This window comes from Suricata suricatta, chromosome 12 (assembly GCF_006229205.1).
Source record: "Suricata suricatta isolate VVHF042 chromosome 12, meerkat_22Aug2017_6uvM2_HiC, whole genome shotgun sequence".
In the NCBI taxonomy this organism is placed as follows: domain Eukaryota; kingdom Metazoa; phylum Chordata; class Mammalia; order Carnivora; family Herpestidae; genus Suricata; species Suricata suricatta.
In genome coordinates, this window is record NC_043711.1 from 84815642 (window position 1) to 84837907 (window position 22266).

At 53.6% G+C, this 22266-nt stretch overlaps 2 protein-coding genes across 4 annotated transcripts in view; one reads left to right on the plus strand and one right to left on the minus strand.

Moving 5' to 3' along the window:
• The window catches only part of SOGA1 (suppressor of glucose, autophagy associated 1), a 66389-nt gene extending 44129 nt beyond the window's left edge, over positions 1 to 22260 (minus strand). For 2 of the 3 annotated variants that reach the window (XR_003900640.1, XM_029915944.1), the window contains exons 1-2: positions 22036 to 22205; positions 3364 to 3588 (exon numbers count right to left, since the gene is read on the minus strand). Coding sequence is in view for 2 of the 3 variants with exons in the window: in XM_029915944.1 (XP_029771804.1) it covers positions 3364 to 3588; positions 22036 to 22107 (297 nt within the window). In the remaining variant the exon portion in view is untranslated. Of the gene's footprint in view, positions 1 to 3363; positions 3589 to 22035 lie in introns of all 3 variants that reach the window. The other variant, XM_029915945.1, reaches the window with a different exon arrangement.
• Positions 21743 to 22266, plus strand: part of TLDC2 (TBC/LysM-associated domain containing 2) — a 20544-nt gene continuing 20020 nt past the window's right edge. The window contains exon 1 of the mRNA XM_029915946.1: positions 21743 to 21763. The gene's annotated coding sequence lies outside the window, so the exon portion shown is untranslated. The remainder of the gene's footprint in view (positions 21764 to 22266) is intronic.

The window sequence follows — 22266 nt, forward strand, 5'->3', positions numbered from 1 at the left end:
CAGTGGCTGCAGGCTTCTCTCCTAACTATGCTCCCCCTTGGGGCCAGCTCCTCTCCGTCCCTGCCATGGCCTCAGCCTGGCAGGCAACATTCTCCACCAAGACATGACCCGTGTGGATTCCGGGATCCTCTTTGGTTCATAAATGACTCTTGATTTCATCCCTTCCATGAGTCCCCTGGCTCCTTCTGCTCCATTTGCCACATGATCTCCTTCCTCATTCGTCCTCTGCCCCCAAGAGTTGCAATGTCAAGAAAGGCCAACCCCAGGCAGCTCACAGGAATCCAGTGTGAACAAAAGAGCCCTTAATTTCAGATCCCACAGAACCCTGTGTTCCCATGGAAGCCCCTGGAAGCAAAGAGCATGTGTGTAGCCTGGAGGGCAGGAGTCTGGTGGCCTCAGCCTATCCCTTCCTGCCTCTGAGCCTCGGTGGTCCTGGGTGCCCTAGCCTCTCACAGATCAGCTGTCACTTTCTGCCTTTCAGGGAAGGGCTTTATTATCCCTATTGTGAGGTTCATAAAGGAAAGGTCACTTGCCCAAGGTCACACAGCTAGAAAGCTACAGAACCAAGGTTTGAAATCAGGTGGGTCAACTCTAGACTCCTGCTCTCAATCTGAACCTGTTTTTGGCCCAAAGCTTGAAGACATGTTAATATCAGCACTAAAAGTATTAATAATAAGCCCAGCAGTGGGCTCACTGTGTCTGATGCTCCCAGGGCCCCACCTGCTTGTCTCATTTCATCCTCTCATGATCCTCCCAGGGTAGGGGGGCTGAGACACCACGGGAGGTGAAGCAGCTGCAGCTTCCGGACACCAGGGCAAATCCCCAAAGTGCAAACAATGCGCTCAGCCATGAGGTCACTGTTTACAGCACGAAGGCCTGACTCCTGCCAAATGCAACCAGCAGCCATCAGATCACAGCTCCCCCCTACCACCCTCATGGGTGGGCCTCTGGCTCTTGGGCCTCTGGCTGCAGGGTGCTCCTGTCCCTGTCACTCTGAATCCTCAGGGAGGGGGAATGATGCCTGGGGCCCTGCATTGTGAACAAGCCTTCCAGGGATTCTTATCCACTGGCTGAGATTCAGGCCTCCCCTTCCCTGCCTTTGCCCCAGCCACTTCTCCTACCAGTGCCTTGAAGTTCTTCTCCTGAACAACACCACCACAACCAACATTTACTTGCCTGCTAGGCGAGCACTCAGAACCAGATTCTGTGGTCAGCACTCTCTTTACTTGAGCTGTTTCATTTTAGCCTCACAAAAATTTCCATAAGCAAAAACTAGTTTTATCTTCCTTTTCCACATGGGGAAACTGAGGCTCAGAGATGGGAAGGAGCTTTCCGAAGGTCACACGCCAGGTCTCTGCACAACCACCACGCTGTCTTCCACACGCTGAGCAATGTTCTTGCTGAGGTTCTGTGGGTGCTGCAGGCGGTGAGGACCACAGGAGCCCAGGAGAGGGAGAATACCAAGGCCTGAGGTTTTACTCATAGCGCTTTCGCCCAAAACCTATTTGCTCCATAAAACCACTGGAACTGCAAAAGCCCTATAGATTTGGCTGCTCTAAGCCCCATATTTAACAGAAGGGGAAAGTGAGGTCCCAAGAGGTGGCCCCATGCCAGTCGGGGCATGGGCCAAGGAGCTGGCAGAGCAAGTCAGAGTCCCGAGGGATACCCAGCTCCGGGGGGCCCGGGTGTGTCCCCACTTGGGCCCATCAGACCCTCCCAGGAGATAGCAAAGAAGTCAAAATTCTGAGAACCCCCAAAATGCCAGAGAACAACCCAGCACACGAAGCCAAGCAGCCGAGCACGGTGGCCAGAGGGATCCAGCCCAGGCCTGCAGGGATGAGCTCAGCGCTCCAGCTGCAGGGGCAGGGAGAAGGGGGAGAGAAGGAGGGAGAGTAGGGGACAAGGTGGATGCTGATTGGCTAGTTCAAATCCCAACAGAAGGGGTGGCTTCCCCCAGCCCAGAACTCAGAGATCCCCCCTCCCACAGGCACACCAGCTGCTCATGGCTCCTCCCAGGCTCCTCCCAGAGAGGCACTGGCCCCCCAGCCCGTGCCTCCTCCCTCCCTCCCTCCCATCTCCTCCAAGGCTGGCTCTCCGGTGTACCGGCCTGAAAACCCCAACCACCTAGGCCCAAACTCTACTTCGTCTGAGCTTTCCTGGCTGTTCCTCACCCTACACACCCCCAACCCAGTGGCTGGAGTTTGAATATTTGTGCAACCACTTATGCCTGGGAGCTGCCCTGTCAGGTAGCTTTCCCGGGGCGGGGGGGAGGGTCAGACACCTTTCGGAGGTCAGTTTCCACATCTGCACAACAGACCTATAATCCACTGTGCATGTGCAGGGCCACTGGGCAATGTGAGCCTGCCCGCAGCTGGTGCTCACTGTTCACCTCCCCTGGATCCTACAGAGAGAGGTCTCTCCCTCCAGCATTCCTCCTCTCCCCTCCTGGCTCAAACCCACTTCTCCCGCAGGCCTCAGTTCAGAAGTCAGCCCTGCAGGAAGAGCCCCTTGGGCCCCCAGGCTGCACCAGGTGCCCCCACCCCCAGCTCCTACATTCCCTTGAGTTCTGAGGACAAGAGGCTGGGTCTGGGTCTGCACTAAGTTCTCAGCCCCCAATCCAGGGCCCACACACAGGCAGGGTGGACTTCTCTTCTGGAGGCCCCTCCTGCCAGCCTCCAGCCCAATCCTCTCCTGCTCCAGGAGCCAGGGAGTGGGGCAGTCAGGCACGGGAGGCGGATAAGCCTGCACTGGACCAACGTTGCAGAGTGTCAGTGTGACCTTGAACAGGTACTTCCTATCACTGAGCCTCACTTTCCTCACCCAGAAAATGGGAATATTGGTTAACATTTTTGAGTGTTTACAGTGACATTTTACCTAGATGATCTCTTCTAACCCTCATAGAACCCTGTGAGGCAGGGGTTGCTGTTAAACCCATTTTACAGACGAGGATACTGAAACTCAGGGGACTTGCTCAAAATCACAAAATGAGGGCATATTAGAGTCCAGGTTTAACCACGACCTATCCAACTCCCGGCTTTTGCTGCTCATTAGCACAATAAAGAAAACTTCATGGACAGTGCAAGGACAGGGCAGGGACAACTCCAAGCCCAGCACCAGGTGCAGGAATGGCTGCTGTTAATAGGATTTGTAGTTATACTATGGGACACTCCTGGGAAATGGGCTGTCAGATCACCAGGGACCCCCGCTTTGCAGACGAGGAAGCTGAGGCCCAGAGAGAGAGGTAGGGTAACTAGCTCAAGCACACACAAGGAGCAGGCGGTGGGCTGACCCGGGCTCCACTTGGGCTTGTGCTCCCAATTCCAGGAGGGGGAACTGTGAAGGTGGGGGAGGCCCAGAGCTCACCTTGACATCCTGTTCCAGCCCACGGATGAGCTCTCCATCCACCTGGCCGGTCTGGGCGGCACGGAGGCTCCGGCGCTCAGCCTTGCGCAGCCGGTACTGCAGGATGCGGCAGGTCTTGCTGGCCTGGTCCAGCTGCTGCCGGAGCTCCTGCAACTGGTACACATCCTCCTCCATGTAGACATCCCGCATCTCCAGCATCTCTGCGCGCAGCTCCTCAATCTCATCCTGCAGGGAGAGGGGACAGGATGGTCAGATCGCTGGGCCCATGGCAGTGGCCTGTGTGTCTGAATGCAGGCCACACCCAAGGCTCTCCTGGGTGCCTCTGGGGGGCCTGGGTGTGGTAGGCTGAATAATGGTCCCCCAAAGATGTCCATGTCCTAATTCTCAGAATCTGTGAATATGTTACCTTACATGGTAAAAGGGACTCTGCAAATGAGATTGAGGATTTTGAGATTGGGAGATTTTCCTGTATCATATATGGGTGGGCCAATGTAGTCACAAGGGTTCTTATGAGAGAGAGGCAAGGGGATCAAAGTGGGAGAAGGTAACGTGACAACAGAGGCAGAAGTTAGAGGGAACTGCTCTGAAGATGGAGGAAGGGCCTCAAAAAGGTGGCCTCTGGAAGCTGGACAAGGGATGGGCCCTCCCCCAGAGCCTGCCCTATGGCCTTGCTAAGGTAGCCCTGCCAATGCCTGGATTTTCAGACTTCTAACCTCCAGAATTCTGAGATAATAATCTGAGATTGTTGTAAGCCACTCAATTTGTGGTGATTTGCTGCAGCAGCAATAGGAACCTGCCACACTGGGGAAGCAGAACAGGCTCATTCAACAAGCATTTGTGGGCACCAACCCCATGCCAGGCCCTATGCCAAGCGTGGGGATGGGAAGGGACAGTACTGACCAAGACTCACGTGTCCCCTTCTGTATCTTCTGCATGGAGCCCCAAGTCTCACTGGGGAGACCCATGATAACCCAACAAACTTTAAAACTCCAAGTCAATGGCAAGAAACAAAAAACTCCACCTGGGTAATATGTTAGAGGCATGGGGGAAGGCTGTGTCCTAGGACAGGGTCAGGGTGGCCGTCTCCAAAAAGGGACATTTGATCTGCGGGAAGGAAGAACAGCCATGCAGAGAGATGGTCAGGGAGAGAGGGTCCCTAGGCAGAGGGTCCAGAGTATGCAAAGGCTCAGAGACAGGACAGAGCTCAGTGGGTCAGAATACAGCAAGCTGGCAGGGTAGCTAGAGGAGGGGTAAGCTGAGGCTGGGGAAACAGACAGGGGTCGGCCATCTAGGGCCCTGCAGGGCCAAGCAAAGAATTTGGGTTTGGATTTTAAGTGGAGGGTGTTGGGGGATGACCTCACTTCCCCAGGGTAGCCTCTGACCACTTATGTCACCAGCTCCCAGATGTCCCTCACTTCCCCTTTGCCACCTTGAATACGTCTGCAATTCTTTATTTAATAGTTTGTCTCCCAGAGGTACTAGGAGTGAGTCTCTGGGGGGCTGCCCTATGTCTATCTCACTCACCGCTATCTCCCCCACACCCAGCACGGGCCTAGCATCCCACAGGCTCCCAACAAATATTAACTGAATGAGTAAACGCATGTCCGGTTAGGTAAACAACTCCAAAAATTACATATTAACATGTAACAATCATTATAGTGTATGGGGATGAGTGAGGGAACTCAGAAGAAATGGATAATTATTATGTCTAATAACAAATGTGGAAACTGAGTCACAAAAGGAAATAAGATCTACTCTTAGGATGACTGACTGAATTAAATAAGATTATACCCTAAAAAGAGAAACTGAGTCACAGGGGAGAAATGATCTGCTAAAGGCATCCCTGAGAAGCCAGAGAAAGCACCTAAGGATGGGGCTGATGGGGGCAGAGGGGTGGGTCCAAGAAGCAAAAATCAACTCTTCATGCCCCAGAGATGGACACAATCTGGAGAATGCGGTCACTGGCCCTCTGAGCCTTTCTCTCCCCACAGAAAATGGGAGGCTCCCTACGAGGGCCTGGGGCTGTCCAGTGCCCCCCAAGACTGGGTAGGTCGGTTTAATTCAGGAGCGGGGTCAGGAAGAGGCCGGCTCTTAGTGTGAAAGCTCATCCATCTGACTCCTTTGGACTATTTCTCAGACAGTTCTGAACTCAGGAGAGGAAGACGGAGAGAACAGGTAACTGCTTCTCCCAACTCCAAAAGACATTGTCCTCTTCCCACCATCAACCAGCCAGAGGGCTTGATCCCCACTTGCCACCATGGCCTCTCCCCCAGGGACGGCTTCAGCAGCACCCCCCGAAGTGGATGATTCTGCCTCCACCTCACCCGGACCCCGGCTCCACCTCCGTCTCAGCACACACACAGACTCCTCACCACCAGCATGCCAAGTGGACAGAACTAAAAGCAGAAAAAGAGGAAGCGGGGCAGTCAATGATCGCACCAGTCAAAAGCAATGAGGAAGTGAGGGGTCCGCATGCCACTTCAGCCAGTGGATTAAGGAAGCAGAAAGGAAACAGCACTCAGGAAGTGTGAGCCAGTCAGCTAAATCCAAGCTAAACCAGTCTCCAGAGGAGCCTCTGTGGTCAAGCCCCCAACAGGCTATTTCCCAGCATCTCACTTACTCTCACTGTAGTCACACTGACAGACCTGGCGATGGGGATCCTGAAGCTCAGGATCAACCGAGGAGAAGTGCAGGGAACATACAAGCTCATTAATGTCGGGCTACATTAACAGATATAGGGCATTTAAGTCGCAGGAGATGACATCCCTCAACACAGGACCACATCTAGGGCACTAGAGTCATTTGGGGGGACCATTTATTATTTTTTAACTTTTAAATAACTGATTTTTCTATTTATAAAACTAAACTGTGATCTTAGAGACAGTTTTGAAAGTACAGAAAACATATATCACTCATAATTCCTCCACCTGGTCCTAAATCACAGTAGCTCTCAAGGTATGGTCCCCGGACCAGCAGCATGTAGCCATCACTGGGGAACTTGTCAGAAATTCTCACACCTCAGTGGAGACCTAATGAATCAGAAACTTGGGGGTGGGCTCCCCAAGTGACTCTAATGCAGGGGGTTTCCTTCCAGTCTCTTTCCTAACAGGGCCAGAGCCATCTGTGGCAGCACCACAAGACCAGGGCCTGACACAGAGCAGGGACTCAATAAGCATCTATTGAAAAAGTGAATGAATGAATGATCTTTCTCACATGAGCAGCTGTCTCTCCAGGGCCTGCCCTTCACCATAGTCAGTTTCTGGAAAGGCAGGATGTTGCATTCATGCCAGCTCCATCTCTCCATGGGGCTGAGGGGGGCACGGGCGCTCGGGGGCTTGTCCCAGCTGCAGGCAGAATGCGGTCAGCCCCTCCTGGCACGGCCCGTGTAAGAGAGCAGGTCCACAAAGGCCGGCTTGTGGCCTGCACGGGCCGGGTCTGAGGGACGCAGGCAGCAGAAGTTGCTGAATGCAGGACTTGGGCATGGGCTGAGCTTTCGGGCCCGGGGTGGGGCCAGGGAAGGGGGTTGTGAGGCCATAAGGAGGGGAGCTGGGAGGGCAGGACCTTGCTTCACTCCAGAGGTTCTTAGACCTCACTGAGCTTCCAGATCTTCCAGGGCTGCTCAGTCCAACAGTCCCAGCCCCTGACCCCACAAAGCCCTCCAGTGACACTCTGCACCAACTGACAGAGCTGAGGCCAGGGAGGACAGCTCAGCCTTCCCAGCTCTCACAGACAGTTCAGTGGCCTTCCCGATCCTCTCCTCCCTCCCACACCCCCCATCCATGTGGGAGCGGAAAGGAGGGGCCAAACTCCCCCAGACTCAACAGACCTACCTAGCAAGATTGCTGGAGACTCCCCAACACTGGCGGGGGAACCCCAAACCTCATCCTCCCCTGCAGATAGGAAAAGGCCAGCAGTGCCCACCTGAGAAATCAGGGCCCTGATTCTCAACTCCACAGTCAGAAAGGCCAGCCTAAAGAAGACAGGGAAAGGTGCTCAGACCAGGCATGGCCTGCCAGCCCCCAGATCATTCCTTCAAGCTGACTTTTCTTCCCCTTGAAGCTCAGCCTGATTATTTGGGACTGGGAAGGGGGGTGAGGTAGGGCAGGAATAGAGAATAGGAATGGGGTGCCCTGCCTACTGCCAGAGTAGTCTTTAGAGAAAATGTTTATTTTGCTCTAATTACAGTGATAATGCCTGTTTATTGGAGATAACTTGAAAAAAAAAAGCAGGTCACTTTCTGTCTCCTCCACTATTTCCCACTGGCTTCTCTGCATTAGGTCCAAGTTCCTTACCCTGGAACCTGAGCTGTCCCTGGTCTCCTCCCCATTCCTGTCTTGCCCCTGCCTCTTCCACCCCCCATGTCCAGCTATGCCAGGACTAGAAAATAGCTACCGTCTTGGGGCACATGGTTGGTTCAGTCAGTAGAACAGGTGACCAAATCGCAAGGTTGTGAGTTCGAGCCTCACGTTGGGGGTAGAGATTACTTAATAATAAAATCTGAAAGGAAGGAAGGAAGGAAGGATCAATGGGGAGGCTCACTAATGACAATGAAGGAAGGAAGGAAGGAAGGAAGGAAGGAAGGAAGGAAGGAAGGAAGGAAGGAAGGAAGGAAGGAAGGAAGGAAGGAAGGAAGGAAACTACCATCAATGGGGAGGCTCACTAATGCACTAATGACCTGGCCCCAGCCCAAGCACCTACATGCACAATAATGTGATCCTCTTCCCAATCCTGTGAGGTTGGTACAGAAAATGTTCCCTTCTTGCAGATGAGGAAACTGAGGCTCAAAAGTTTCCCAGAGCTGCTCAAGCAATGGAGCAGTAGAGCTGAAATCCAGACAGGACCTTAACTGTGTTCTACTCCCACGTTTGCTTTGGCTAGTCTCTCTGCTGGAATGACCTTTGCAAGCAAACCCCTAATTTATGTCATCCTTCCAGAACATTCTCTCCCTCCCCACACCCCCCCCAAACCACACACTCTGAACTCCAGTCTTCTCTGTGCTGACAACCTCAGGCTGCATTTGCCGGCTTTCAAGTCTATCTTCCCCAAGAGCTGGGGTGGGAGGTCAAGTACCAGGTCTAACCTGTGTCTGGTCCCCAGCACAGCCCAGCACAGGCACGCATCACTGTCTACCAGTGGATGACTGACTAGAAGGATGAGTATGGCTTCTGCTCTGCCCAGTCTCTCTCCACAGACCAGAGGGGGCAAGCTCTCCTGATCCCAGCCCCAAGCCAGCTGCTTACTCCTGCTTACTCACCCGCTCCCTGCTCACAGAGTGCATCTCTGACCATCCCCCTACACACCCTCCTGATGATCCATGAGGTCAGCCTGCAGGAAGCAGCCTCTCAGAGGCAGACCTGCTCCTTGCTCCCTGAAACAGATTAGTTCCCAGGAATCCTGGAGGAGTTGGCCAGGAAGAGTCTCTTGGTCCATTCTGGGCCAGAGGACCAAACATGAGCTCACACTACTGCTAATAATAGTGAGACCGTGCATGGGGCTCCACAGTTTCCAGAGACATCCCATCTGAATCATCTCCTGGGTCCTTGCAGAAACCCCATGGGCAGCTGGGCAGGAACAGCCACCCCTGTTCCAGAGACGAAGGACTGCAGAGAAGCACAGGGAAGGTGGGCTGTGCCCAAACTCACACAGACAGACCTCCAAGCAGGACACAGATTGCAGACCTCACATTCTTTGGTCTGTACCAGAATTCAGGGAACCCATCAACTTGGATGGGAAGGGGAAAAATAGTGTATCTTTACTTTCACCAGCCTCTAACTAAAAATTAACACTTCCTTCTATTCTGGACAAGCCATAGTTGTATTAGCAGTACCTGTGAGTTTGCCACCAAAAGAAATCACAGATGTTTCATATCACGTAACTATTGCAAAAATGTCAAAATAGTGTTTACACTCATCGGTACTTTGAAATCACACTAACTACACTCGTTAATAGACTGGCCAACAGATCTGATGAGTTAATAAACACATATTTACTGTATTATAACTTGGAAGTATGTTTTGATCATTGTGATATATTTGGTTTCCTTTGTGTTTTATTTTAAAAGGTGAAAGATTTATACGATCTGAAGAGAAACCAGAGTATTGTGTGTTTTATTTTAAACACTTAAAAACATAATTCTGAGAATTACTCTCAGCAGAGAGCTTAAAGGCATCTCTGGCACAAAATAAGACATAGCCTGTGTTCTTTACAGAGGTGCCTCATCTGTGGGGTCTGGTTTGCCCCACAAACCCTCTCTTCTCCACCAGGGCATAAGGCTAGAGAAGCAGAGCTCTGCCTTCAAGCCACACTTAATTTAATTGTTTTATGTTTATTTTTGAGATAGAGAGAGCATGTAAATGGGGGGTGTACAGAGAGATGGGGACAGAGGATCTGAAGCAGGTTCCATACTGACTGCAGAGAGCCACAGTGGGGTGCTTGAACTCACGAATTGTGAAATCATGACCTGTGCTGAAGTCAGATGCTCAACCAGCTGACACACCCAGGTGCCCCTCAGGCCATATTTTAAATGTTGCAAGAAAGAGGAGCACCTGCGTGGCACAGTCGGTTGAGCACTGGACTTCTGCTCAGGTCACGATCTCACGGTTTGTAAGTTCAAGCCCCTCATTGCGGCTCTCTGCAGTCAGTGTAGAGCCTGCTTCAGATCCTCTGTCCCTGTCTCTCTGTTTGGTTTGGGGCCCACTGAACACTTGTAAGTACTCCAGATGATGTGTCTGATCAAACTGGTCTGTAGGAGTAGATGGGGAGCAAGTCTCTTGAGCTGAAGGGCTGGAGATGAAAGTGACCAAACTCGAGGGCCATGTGCAGAAACTCAGCGAGTGGCAATGGGTAATGTGATTCCAGCAACAGCTACCAGCTAGCCCTGAGGGAACAGGGATGGAACCAGGGTGCTAAAAGGTTCCTGAGGCAGGAGGAGGTCACCTCTTACAAGCCACCAAGAAAGAAAGTATACCAGAGCAGAGGCCCCCAGCTGCCTCCCACCCAAGAGAGTCAGCCCCCACAGGGCTCGGGTTCACCCAGCACCCCCAGGGAACGCTGAGGTGAGCCCTGCAGACCTCCGTGGAATGCCAAAGCTGAGTGAGGTGCAGGGAGACAGCGCCTCAGTCCAACCAGCGCCCGTAGGGACTCCGTACTGCTGGGGCCTCCTTCCATTCTGTATGTCTCCCACCTCCTCCCTCTCCACCTCAAATGCCACCTCCACCAAGAAGCCTCCCTGGCTGTCCCAAGGCACAACCTTTTTTGTTATGAGCAATTACTTACACCTGATCTTAGCCAAAAGGCCGAGAAGCGATTGTTATGAGCAATTACTTAGTGTCTATAGTGAGCCAGATTCACCACCAGATCATTGAATTTAACCCTCAGGATGGCCAGTTTTCTCCCCATTAATTTGTTCTCCACTTAGTACATGGACTGTTTTGTTTTTGTTATAACCATGCCATCCTCCTGTTTAAAACTCTTCAACAATCACCAAAATCTGGAAACAACGCACACATCCCTCAGCTGAATGGATAAATGGTGGCACATGTATGACGGAATACTACTCAGCAATAAAAAGGAATAAACTGCCGAGACCCACAACAACGTGGGTGAAGCTCAAACCCATTTCGTCAGGTGAAGGAAGCCAGGCTCAGCAGGCCACAGTAGGATTCCCTTTACATGATGTTCCGGAAAAAGCAAGACCGCAGAGACAGAAAAACAGATTGATGCTTATGGGAGGCTGAGGGAGGAGGAATGGACTAGAAAGGAGCCCAGGAGGAGTTTTTCGGGTCCACGTCTGGGCTTTGATGGTGGTTACAGAGCTGTACGCTTCTGCCAAAACTCACTTTACTCTATGTAAATCACCTGATCCAAAAGCAAGACAAAAGCCTGACCCCCACCCCCCACATCAGGTCTTCTCCCAGCAATCACCTCGCCTGTCCCACAACAGAGCCTTGGCCCCAGCCGGTCCCTCTGCTGGGCTTCCCTCCCTGCGTCTCTGCACTACGGGCTCCCCTCCTGCTTGAAGCCTCCGCATAAAGGCCACCTCCTCAGAGAAGCCTTCCATGACTCCTCCAAGTCCACTGTGTCCATGTTCTTTCATGGAACGTGTCACAGGCTTATCTGTGATGCGAATTATTTTACTTATTGATCTGTTGTTCACTTACGGAATGTCGGTCTCTGCCACTAAGATGTGAGCTTCAGGAGGGCAATGCCTGGCACGCAAAGGAACAGCTCCATAAACAGCTGCCGAATTAATAAAGGGGTCCTAGGAGGGGAAGATTACCATCGTGTTCCCCTCCTCTGCAGAAAGCTGCTTCCAGTCAGTGCTGCTATGTTTAAATCTAATTCTGTGACTCTGTGAACCTAATGTCACAGAAGGAGGCTTCGGATCCTAGTAGTGGGCCTCAAATTCCTACCTTTCAACTCCCTGGCTACATTCTCAAATATATCACCCCCTCCCTTGGCTCCAGGGACCTGACCTGCCCTGGCAGGCAGACCCAGGAAGAATGACAGAGCCGAGCTAAAGCACCCAGAACCTTCCCTCTGGAGGACAGCAACCATTCCATGGAGGAACAGCAGCCTCTGCCTGGCCCGCCTTCTCCCACACCACCCTGGCCACCACGGTCCCTCCCTGACCATCTGCCAGCCTGGCTCTGGCCTAGGGCACTTCCCCCGGTCCGGAAGGGCTGACCTGCAGGGTGGGCCAACAGTGGCCACAGGGGCAGCATGCCAGTCCCCCAAGAGGCCAGGGCGGCCATCTGCTATCCCTTCTGTCAGTCCCCCAGGTCTGTCAAGATTCAAGATGAGATCATTGCAGTTGGACCCCAAGGAACACAGAAGGCTCTGCAAAACGCCACTTCGCTCCCCACTCAAAAGCAGACTCTGGGAATAGCGAGGTGGGGGGCAGGGGACAGACAGGGACACTGAGGCCTATTAGCCACCCCTCCCTCAATCACACAACCCCCCAAGGGTCCAGAGTCAAGCAGAGAGGGACTCTGCGTGCCTGCCTCCTAGCCCAGAGCTCAATCCAGCTTGACCTTCTTGGATGAAAGCTGGGCTCCAGTTTGGGAACAGTCAGGGTCAAAGGTCCTAGAGGAGGGCCAGGACGTCCAACCAGGTATGTCTATGCCACACAATGCCCATGCTCCAGCTGGCACAGAGGCTGCCTGGTCCCAGTGACCCACTGGGTCATGAAGGAAGACAGCGATCTTGGACTTGCCCCTCCAACGCCAGTAAATAAAAACAGGCAGGAGTGCTCCCTCTGTGCCAGGCACATGCCAGGCAGCACACGTTGTCTCACTATACTCTAGCCACCCCCTGCTGCCTGGTGAGGAACCAAGTTCAGACAGGTCAACAGTGCTGCCCAAAGTCCCACGCTAAGTGGCACAGCCAGGATTCAAGTTTAGTTTGAGCTCTTACAGGGGCTCAGACGCCTGGCTGAGCTCTGCCTGAATGTCCATTACCTCATGCTAACAGTGCTTTGGAGGCAGGTGCTATTACTTTATGCCCATTTTGCCAATAAGCAAACAGAGGCTCAAGAAAATAAAGGCTCCACAGCTAACAGGAGCGTGCCTCCCAAATCTGACACAGCTCTGTGCATGAGCCCGCAGACACCCGCTCTGGAGGGGAGGGTGTGTGTGTGTGTGTGTGTGTGTGTGTGTGTGTGTGTGTGTGTGTGTGTGTGTGTGTGTGTGTGTGTGTGTTGGGGGTGATAAGACACCTGGGGACCATCACCCGCCAAGGCCAGGCCTGGCTTGTCACTGGCCCATTCCAGGCCTCACCCAACAGAACAGGGAGACATCCGCAGTCCCCACTGCCTTGGATGGGGGGAGGGGGCACTCACTCCTGTCCTTTCTGTGTGAACAGGAAGGAAGGCAGCATTTGGATCTGGATGTGTTTAAAACATCTCCCAAACGGCCTCTGGGCAGCAGCCAAATCTCAGAGCAGGGACAGAACAGGGCTCAGAGATCTTTGGGGAGGGAAAGTGAGGCTGGAGAGAGGAAGAGTGGCTCCAGGCCGCACAGCCTGAAGCTTCAGCACACCCTAGCCATTTCCCACCTCTGAGCCTTTGTGCCATCCCCCTGCCTGATCCTGGAAGGAGCACCATCAGACGGCCCATCTTTCTGCCTCTTGCCATTTCCAGGCTGTGAGACCTTTGCCAAGCCCTTTAACTTCTCTGAGCTCAATTTACACCTGTGTAAAAGGAAGGGGCTAGGTCCCTGCCTACACACAGAACACATGGGGGAGGGGCCAATGGGCCACCTGTAATTACACAATTAATAATTACTGCTGAGGTCAATGTCCCCAAGGAGCCAATAGAAAGCTCCTGGAAGTCTAACACAGGGGTCTGGCCTAGCTGAGTGCAGGAAGGTGGAAGAGGAACAGAGAGGGGAGGGAACAGCAAGCACAAAGACCCCCCAGGTGGGACGAGCACAGGGACTGAGACCTGGGTGTGAGGGACACAAGGGAGCTTGGGTGGAGCAGAGGTGAGGTGAGGCTGAGGGAGGCAGAACCACACAGGTTGCCCAGGCACTTGGCCAAGGCCAAGGACGGAAGAGGCTGATGCAACTGACCCAGAAGATCCCAAGCAGATCTGGGGCAAACTAGCAGAAAGATGTTTAGATGAGCGAGCCTAGTTGTGGGACCCCAAACTACTTTCCCACTGGAGCCTGTGCTTCTTCGTGACCCAGGCAATGGGAGATTATTCACCTTGATCTTAGAATGAGGGACCCTGAAGGCCTCCTCCCCCAGCAAAGAAGCATCCCCAGGTGACGGAGACTGCAGCACTGGCCGTTCAGAGAAGACTGACATGGGGCGGGAGGAAAACGGAGAACGCACAGAGAAGGATGTGTTTGCGGATCTCCACAAGGCAATTCAGCTCCACACACACCTCCCAGGCCACGGCTGTATGCCAAGACTAGCACCCAGAGCCAGACACAACCTCTGCCACCAAGGACCCCAGCCTGCCGATAAGTGATGAGGGTGGATAGCTGCCTAGTCCTCACATGAGCCAGGCCCCCATGAATCCTTACCTATGTGTTTTCCCTTACTCAACGCTCACAGCAACCCAGTAGGGTGAGCTCTGTCAGCGCCCCCAATTTATAGGTGAGGACACTGAGCATGACATCATGAAGGGGAAGCTCATAGAGGAAAAGGTAGGGCCAGGATTCACTAGATCACAGTGCTCTCAACCGCCTGGGACCCTGGAGAAGGGAAAGCTGGCCTGCTGCTCCCACCTCCTGCCGTTCCTCAGGGAGGCCAGCGCTACCTGCTCAGAATGCAGACACAGTACTGACCCGTGGGCCTCCAGTGAAGGCCAGGGTCAGCCTGTCCCCAACACCCCAGAGTCTCTGTCTCTTTCCCCACCCCGGCTCCAAGTTCCTTCTGGCACCAGAGGTCAGAGAATATGACTGCAGATGAGGTCATGTGTATGTGCTGTGAGGGGAATGACCTTAGTAAGAGCCTTGGCTGCTGGTCAGGCCCCTGCTTGGAACTTAGCCCAGCTCCTCCCTTGGGGAACTCCTTCTCCCCTGGAGGCTACACAGGATGTGGGGCTCCTGCTTGTCCTCTGTGCCCAGCATGGTACTGGATATGCCAAGTACCTGAACACTAATCCTCCTAAGTGCCCTGCAAAAAGGGATTAGATTCCCATTTTACAGACAAGAAGACTGAGACTTGATGGGATTTTCACAAGGAGATCATGCATAGGGAGGACGAAGCAAGGTTTGACCCTAGACTTGACTCCAAACATGGAATTGGTCCATGAAACCACAGAGCCTTCCTTCCCTCCCCCTCTGGGCTCCTGTCCCTAGTACTAGAGACATACACTAAAGGCACAGCTCCTAGCCTTGCTGTATGGCGCCCTCCCAGCAAAGCATTCACAGCACTGCAGCTCAGCTTGGCATTCGAGGCCCTTCCTGAGCAAGCCCAGCTCTCCTTCCCAGCCTCTCCCTCACCACTGCTCACACCCACCATTCCCTCCAGCTCTTCTGTTTTAAGCCCACAGACCACCTACAGACCTTGATCACTGACTTTCATTCAATCATACAAATATTTATTGAGTCCCTACGAGGTGCCAGGCACCATCCCAGCAGCTGGACCCAAAGGCAGCCACTCAAGGCTAACTCCTCAGCTCTAATGCCTCCTCCTCCAGGAAGTCTTCCAGGCTCCTCTTTTGAGTGCCCACATCTCCTCCAAACTCCTCTATCCTGGCCTCCTTCATTGTTTCCCAGGCAGAAATGGGCACCCTTCAAAGACGGGAGTGGCATGGCCCTTCACAGCCCCCAGCAAAGGGAGAAGGAGAGGAGGAGGGAGATGAGGGCAAGCCGGAAATTCCAAGGAGATTAGAAGGGAGTTGCCTCCAGGCAGTGTTTCTCCTGTGGGCAGGCCTGACAATTGCTCCATTTCTCTCAGCCCACTGGGCCCAGGCCCAAGTGCTGGGCACCAGGCGCCTGAGCGCCTTGGTACAGCTTCTCCTGACATCGTGACCTGCCAGCCCCAGGCAGTTACAAATCAGGCCCCCGCCACACTCCTCACTATTCCCAGCAGCCCTGTGGAAGGAGACCTTGCGGAGTGGCTGAACACAGTAGTCTGTACACATTAGCTCCAGAGGACAGGGACCAGGATTTCCTGTGTTTCTGTGTGGCTGAATTGTCACAGCCTGTGTGTGTGTGTGTGTGTGTGTGTGTGTGTGTCTATACACACACGTGTGTGTTTGGGGACCCTGGTTTGTGAGTCTCTAGTTCCCACCAGCAGATGCTACAGGCCTGAGATTTGAGTGCGCTCTGCTCGCGTCCCTCATTCTGTATACATGGCTATGTGCCCCATGTCTGTGTGTCTCCTGGGTGTGCGTCTGAGCCCCAGGTGAAGGTGAGTGTGCAAGGGCCTCCGCGGCTCTCTCTGTGGAAGAGACAGGGAGAGCATCTGGGTGGTGAGCCTGTCTGCGCCGCCTGGCAGGAGCAATCTCTGGATGCGCGTGGATGCTGGCGCCTGTGTGTAATGAGTCTGCGTGGGTTTGTGTGCGCGCCTGCATATGTACGTGCACTTCCGATATGTCTGAGGGTGTCTCAGAGCTGTGTGTCCATCTGGGACACAGCCAAGTACGTCCGGGTACGTTAGAGGTGTGCCTATGGACATGTGTGTTTCTGAGCCAGGGGTCTCCTAGACAGTATGAGTCTGTTGTGTCTGGTACCGTGTGAGTGTGAGGAGACAGATTTTGTATCTGCACAGGCTCGTGTCCTGAGAGTGGTTCTGGAAGCATACAACATGCGTGTGTCACTGGATGTATATGTGACACGGGCACAAGTCACTGTGATCTCTGAGCATGCTCTGTGCGTACGTGTGTTTGTGTGTGCCCGGGGACATGGGCCCAGCCCCTCCGTGAGGAATGCTGGGAGCCCTGGGAGCTCAGCGGTCCCCCAGGCCTCTGCAGCAGCCGGCCTCACATTTTCCATCTCATTTTCCATCTCGCCGGAGCTGCCTGCCTCCCCCTAAGGACAGGCAAACCGCTGAGGACTCTTAAAGACCCAGGTCTAAGCAAAGCTTCTTCCGGGCTCCCTCTCAGTTGTCACTGGGAGGGCTGGGACTCAGGGCAGGGTCCACCAGGAGCTTTGCTGACCATAATAACCAACCCCCTCCCCAACCCAGCAACAGATTCTGGGAGCTGAGAAAAGCTGAGAAGACAGCTGGCACTTGGCCTGGTAGCCAGGAAGCTCTCAGAAAATACGAGTTGAATGAATGAATGAATGAATGAATGAATGAATGGATGGATGAATGAACGAATGAATGCCTGGAGAAGCAGGTAAGGGAAAGGGACAACGGAGAGAGGCATTAACATTTACTGTGCATCACACTCGAAAGGCTCCCCATGACCCTGAGGCAGGCATGCTTATCCCCCACGTTACAGAAGAAACAGAGGCTCAGAAAGGCTGAGCATCTCACCCAACATCACACAGCTTGTAACTCTGGCCAATCCAGGCAAGAACTCTGCTCTGTGAAACTCAGAGGCACAGGCCACATCCTGCATAGGAGAGGGTGAAGGAGCAATGGGACGAGGGGAGCTCCTTAGGGTTTTCTAGTGAGGTTCCTAAGTACACCCGCTGTGCAGTCACGGGCACATTTACATAGCCTCTTGGTTCCCTTATCGGTCAAATGGGTCTGACGTCAGAACCCTCAACACAGGGTTGCTGTGAGGAGTAAGGGCTTACTTAACCCAGAGCCCAGTGCCCTAGAAGTGGTCAACAGGGAACAGCATTCACGAGGCAAGAGCCAGAGAAGTCCAGGGTTCCAGCCTAACCATTAACTAACCCTTAAGGCCGGATCCAAACCCCCATCGTTTCCTCCAGTACCTCAGCTCCCCCTCATCCCAGTCACACTGCACTGGTGCAAGGCACATATTCACATCCATGCAGGCACGCACAGGCCCCTCACCTCCTGCCCACAGGCTCCGGGCCCCCGCCCCAGCCTATGCTACCCCTACTTGTTCCCAACAAGTCTTAGCCTAGAGTCTGGCACACAACAGGACCCCTCTAACCAACCTGTGTCCCAGACTAGACACACTGTTAGCAACTAAAAGCTCACTGCTCTGGTCATACTATAGAAAGAACAGGACCTAGAGTTAGTCCAACTGGGTTTGGAATACTGGCTGCGACCTGGGGCCTCCATTTACCCAACAGTACAATGAGCACTGGGGGTGGATTACAGATTCTTCCTCTGGGCCCTCCTGGGCTGACATCCAGATTGGCTGTGCTTCACTCACACCTAGAAACCTCCAAGGGGCGGGCGGGCGGCTTGGAGTGTGGTCACACCTTCCTGTTCTCCTGGGAGGAGTTCCTGATTTATTAACATCCTAAAGCTACAGGAACCCACCTTCTTGGCTTCTCCCAGCACCCCCAAGAATAAAGACAGGGACATCTGTCTGCTCATTGGCTACCAATGACAACAGTTCCCCAAGAGATGTGGGATTTCACTGCTTATAAAATGTTTTCTTGTCTATTCATACCTCCCTCATTCCTGAAAACAATCCTATGAAGCTTCTCGGTAGGTTCCATCATCTTCATTATATGGATACAAAAAAAGGAGGCTCAGAGAGGCCAAGTGACTTTCTTATAGCCACACAGTAAATGGCAGAGTCCAATCTCAAAGTCAGGTCTTCTGGCTCCAACTCTCAGATTCTGCCATCTACACTCCAATGGTTCTCAGCATGCCCTCACCACATGGTACAGAGACAATGGTTCGAGGTGATGGGGAGCTGGAAGGCCTCAGACCACCAGGGCTTTGAAGGCCAAATGCAGTCATTGTGTCTGCTCTGCAGCTAAAGCTGTATCTTAGAATCCTGCAACTTCAAAAGTTAATAATCTTCAGACTTCCTTGGCTGGAAGGTCAGGCCTCTCAGCTGTAACATTGCATAAATTTCTCCTGCAATCTTCCTTCCAATCACAATCACCAGCATTTTGTACAGTTCACAACCTGCTTTCCACAAACCCTACATCTTCATCCAAACATGCAAGGTCATCCAGCCTTTGTTTGAATAACTCAAGGGACAGCAACCTCACTCCCTTCTCTGTAGCAGCTCCTACCATCTGATTGGGAGGCAGCTGCCCCATTTAACTTTCCCCGCTTGGGCCCCAGGGCAGGTCTCAGGCAACAGGAGATCGGCCACCACCCATGAGGCCTTCCTTCCCCAGTTGACAGTTCCCAGAGCCCCCACCACAGGGAGATGAACCCAAGCAGGGCCTCACCAGACTTGGGACTCAACCCAGGTAGCATGGAACCTACAGGGGACACACAGGGGATCTGGAATCCTTCTCCTGGTTACTCAGTTTCTGCATCTGGGAAGCAAAGAGGCCCACAGGGGCAGGAAACACATCAAGAGTGTAATACACTCTCAGGGCACCTGGGTGGCTCAATTGGTTAAGCATCCAACTTTGGCTCGAGTCATGATCTTAAGGTTCGTGAGTTTGAGCCCCACATTGGGCTCTCTGCTGTCAGCACAGAACCTGCATGAGATCCTCTGTGCCCCCCTGCCGCCCCACCCCTGCTGGTTCTCTCTCTCTCTCTCTCTCAAAATAAATAAACTTTAAAAACAAACAAACAAACAAACAAACAAACAAACAAAAAGAGCATGATTCACTCTTACTCCAAGCCCTGGCTGTCTGGAGAACTGGCTCAGGGACCCAGAGCACGTGCCTTCCTCTCTCTGGCTACAGTTAACCCGTCTGTAGAATGAACAAAACACCTCCCATGACATCAACCCCACTTATGGTCCACATGCCCAGTCTCTAGATTTTCAGCTCTCCTCTGTGAGATCGGCAGCTGGATCAAACAAACTCTAGAGAAGTTCAGGGACCAACCCAAGTGCGCAGGGCAAGAACTGCACCGTCTGGCCCTGCTCACCTCGCCACCCGACCTCCTTCCTCTCTCCAGTCTCTGCACTGTCCTTCGAAGTCAACATGCTTTTTCCCACTTCCCTCAGCCTGGAATGTTCTTATTCTAGGTCCTATTCAGCTGGCTGTGTGTCATCCTCCAGGCTTTGGCCTTCCTGAATGCTCCCAGTACCACCAGAGAACACAACGGGTGCCTGTGGAAATGTGTCCCACACCACTGGGAAACAGCAGTGATCACAACCGCCCTTGTCTGAGGCTCACTCTATGCCTGGCACTCCAGTGTGTTTGCACACATTATCTCCTTTAACCCTGAAGGTTGCAAGATGTGTGATATACCTTTTTACAATGAGGAAACTGAGGTCTGGAGACCGTAAGTAACTTGCCCAAGTTCACACAGCCAGGAAGCCATAGACCCCAGATCCAATAGTAGCTTGAGGTCTGCACATGAAGCCTGAAGTACTGAACGAGTGATGGAAATGTGGTCCAGCCCCAGCCCAGGCAATGGGAGGTGCCCAGCCAGGCCCTGGCTCCTGTGAGAGCTTGGGCTCAACCTCCCACCTTCTGGGACCACTGCCCATCTTAACAGTCATGGCTGGCCCAGGCAGACTCCAGAGCTCTGCCTGATGACTTCCTGGAATGGACAGGAACCCACAGGGGCTGGTACACAAGGAGACCCTGAAGCAAAGCTCCATGGCTCATCTTCCTCGCCAGCAACGAACAGTGTGGGCCAGGAGGCGGGAGTAAGGAGCTCAGGTCAGAGGTTAGAGCAGCCCAGACAGGCAGTGCCAGAAGCAGCTCAGGGTACCAAGAGGGCAGGTCCAGGCTTCTTTCTGGGTTGTCTCTGTCCTACCCACCCTCCAGTTGTCCTCCTCTCCTCACCACGGGCCTCTAAAGGCTGTGAGAGCTAACTAAACCTCCAGTTGTCAACAGTGCGTGGGGCCTTTGGGAAGACTTACCCTCCCATTTACCAGACGAGAAAGCTGAGACCCGGCTTGGGGAAAGATCAGAGGCTGAAGGGGTGAATTCTGCTGATTCAGAAAGACCCTGTCCTTTTATTCTACAAGCATTTACTGAACACAGGCTGGAGAGGGGCTTCTGGGGGGAACATCAGGAGGAAGAGACACAGTTGAGCAAGACGCCAAAAGTCTAAGGAGACAGAAAACTATTTGGCCAGACGAGCCACAATGCAAAGCTAAGTGTTGCCAGGCAGACATAAATCAGCAGCGTGATGTTGGTTCTGTGGCTCTCGGCCCGGGCACTCCGGGTATTATGCCAGGCCATCCACAGATAAGAGGAGTAGGTAACATTTCTGCCTCTTCCAAAACCACGCTCAGCCAGTGGTGGGAGAGCCCAGGAAGCTTTCAGTCTCCCCAGTCAAGGCCAGCACATTCTTTAAAGCTGCCATGGCGCCAAGCAGTGGGCACACAGAGACTGGCCAGCACCGTAGGTGCACATGTTCACTGAAAGGGCGAAGGCAAGGTAGGTATGTTCTCCTGGGAAGCTCTCCGGTGCCCCAGAGGCTCCGAGGGAAGGCGGCTTTCAGATGGACAGCTTCCCTCCTCTCACTGGGAACATGGGAAGGCCAAGGGTCCCCGCCATGCGGGGCCAGTGCGACTGCTGTGTGTACTGGGCAGATGAGAGCAGAAGACAACATCCTGGGATTTAGGAAGCTGCCTCTGAACCAGTTCTCCCACGACATCATCCTCCCAGGCTGTGGGACCGTTAGACTGGGCGGAAGTCGGACTCTAGCCAAGGGGATGTTCCCAGATGTCATGCTTTCAAATGGGACCCGCCCTGAAAGGCAGGCGGGGACAGGCCTGAAGCAAGGACAGCCCTGGTTAAAGACTCAGGATGGTGTTCTGGCCTCTCCCTGGCAGGGGCCAGCCACAGGTTTCCCTGGCAGAAGGGCACACCAATACCTGTCCGGGAAAGGAGAACCATCAAAGACCTAGCTTCTGGGGGTTCTAAGCAGCTTAAGGACTGAGGTCCAGCCCCTCACTGACTACCCACCCCCACCCCAAGTAAGGCATCTAGTAATGCACCTTCCAAAGCAGTTTTCTCATGCCTCCCTCCCTCCAAAATCAGAGCCCTTTGGCCAGTCTCATCATCTAGGGTCCTTCTCAGGAGACGGTTTCCCAGATCAAAAGGGAGGCAGGGTGTGTGGGAGTCCCGGGATAGTCTCCCTTTCCCAGCTCCTTCGGTGGGACGGTAGGCCTAACTGGTGCCTCAGGTCCCTGGGGCCGCCACAGCCCGTACCTCCCGGGGCCTCCCTCTCCGCCATCAGCGCCCCCACCTTGAGATAGTCGTTCTCCGAGCGCAGCTCCTCCAGCTCCCGCACGAAGCCGCCGGGCCCACAGTCCAGCATCTCCTCGGTGAGGTCGGAGAAGGCGAGCGAGGCACTGAGTGGCAGACGGCTGCTGCCCACCGACGACGCGGCCACCGACGGCTCATCGGGGGAGGCGGGCGGCCGCGGGGGCTGCTGTGCTGGCGGCGCGGGCTGGGGCGGCTGCCCGGTGCGGGCCCC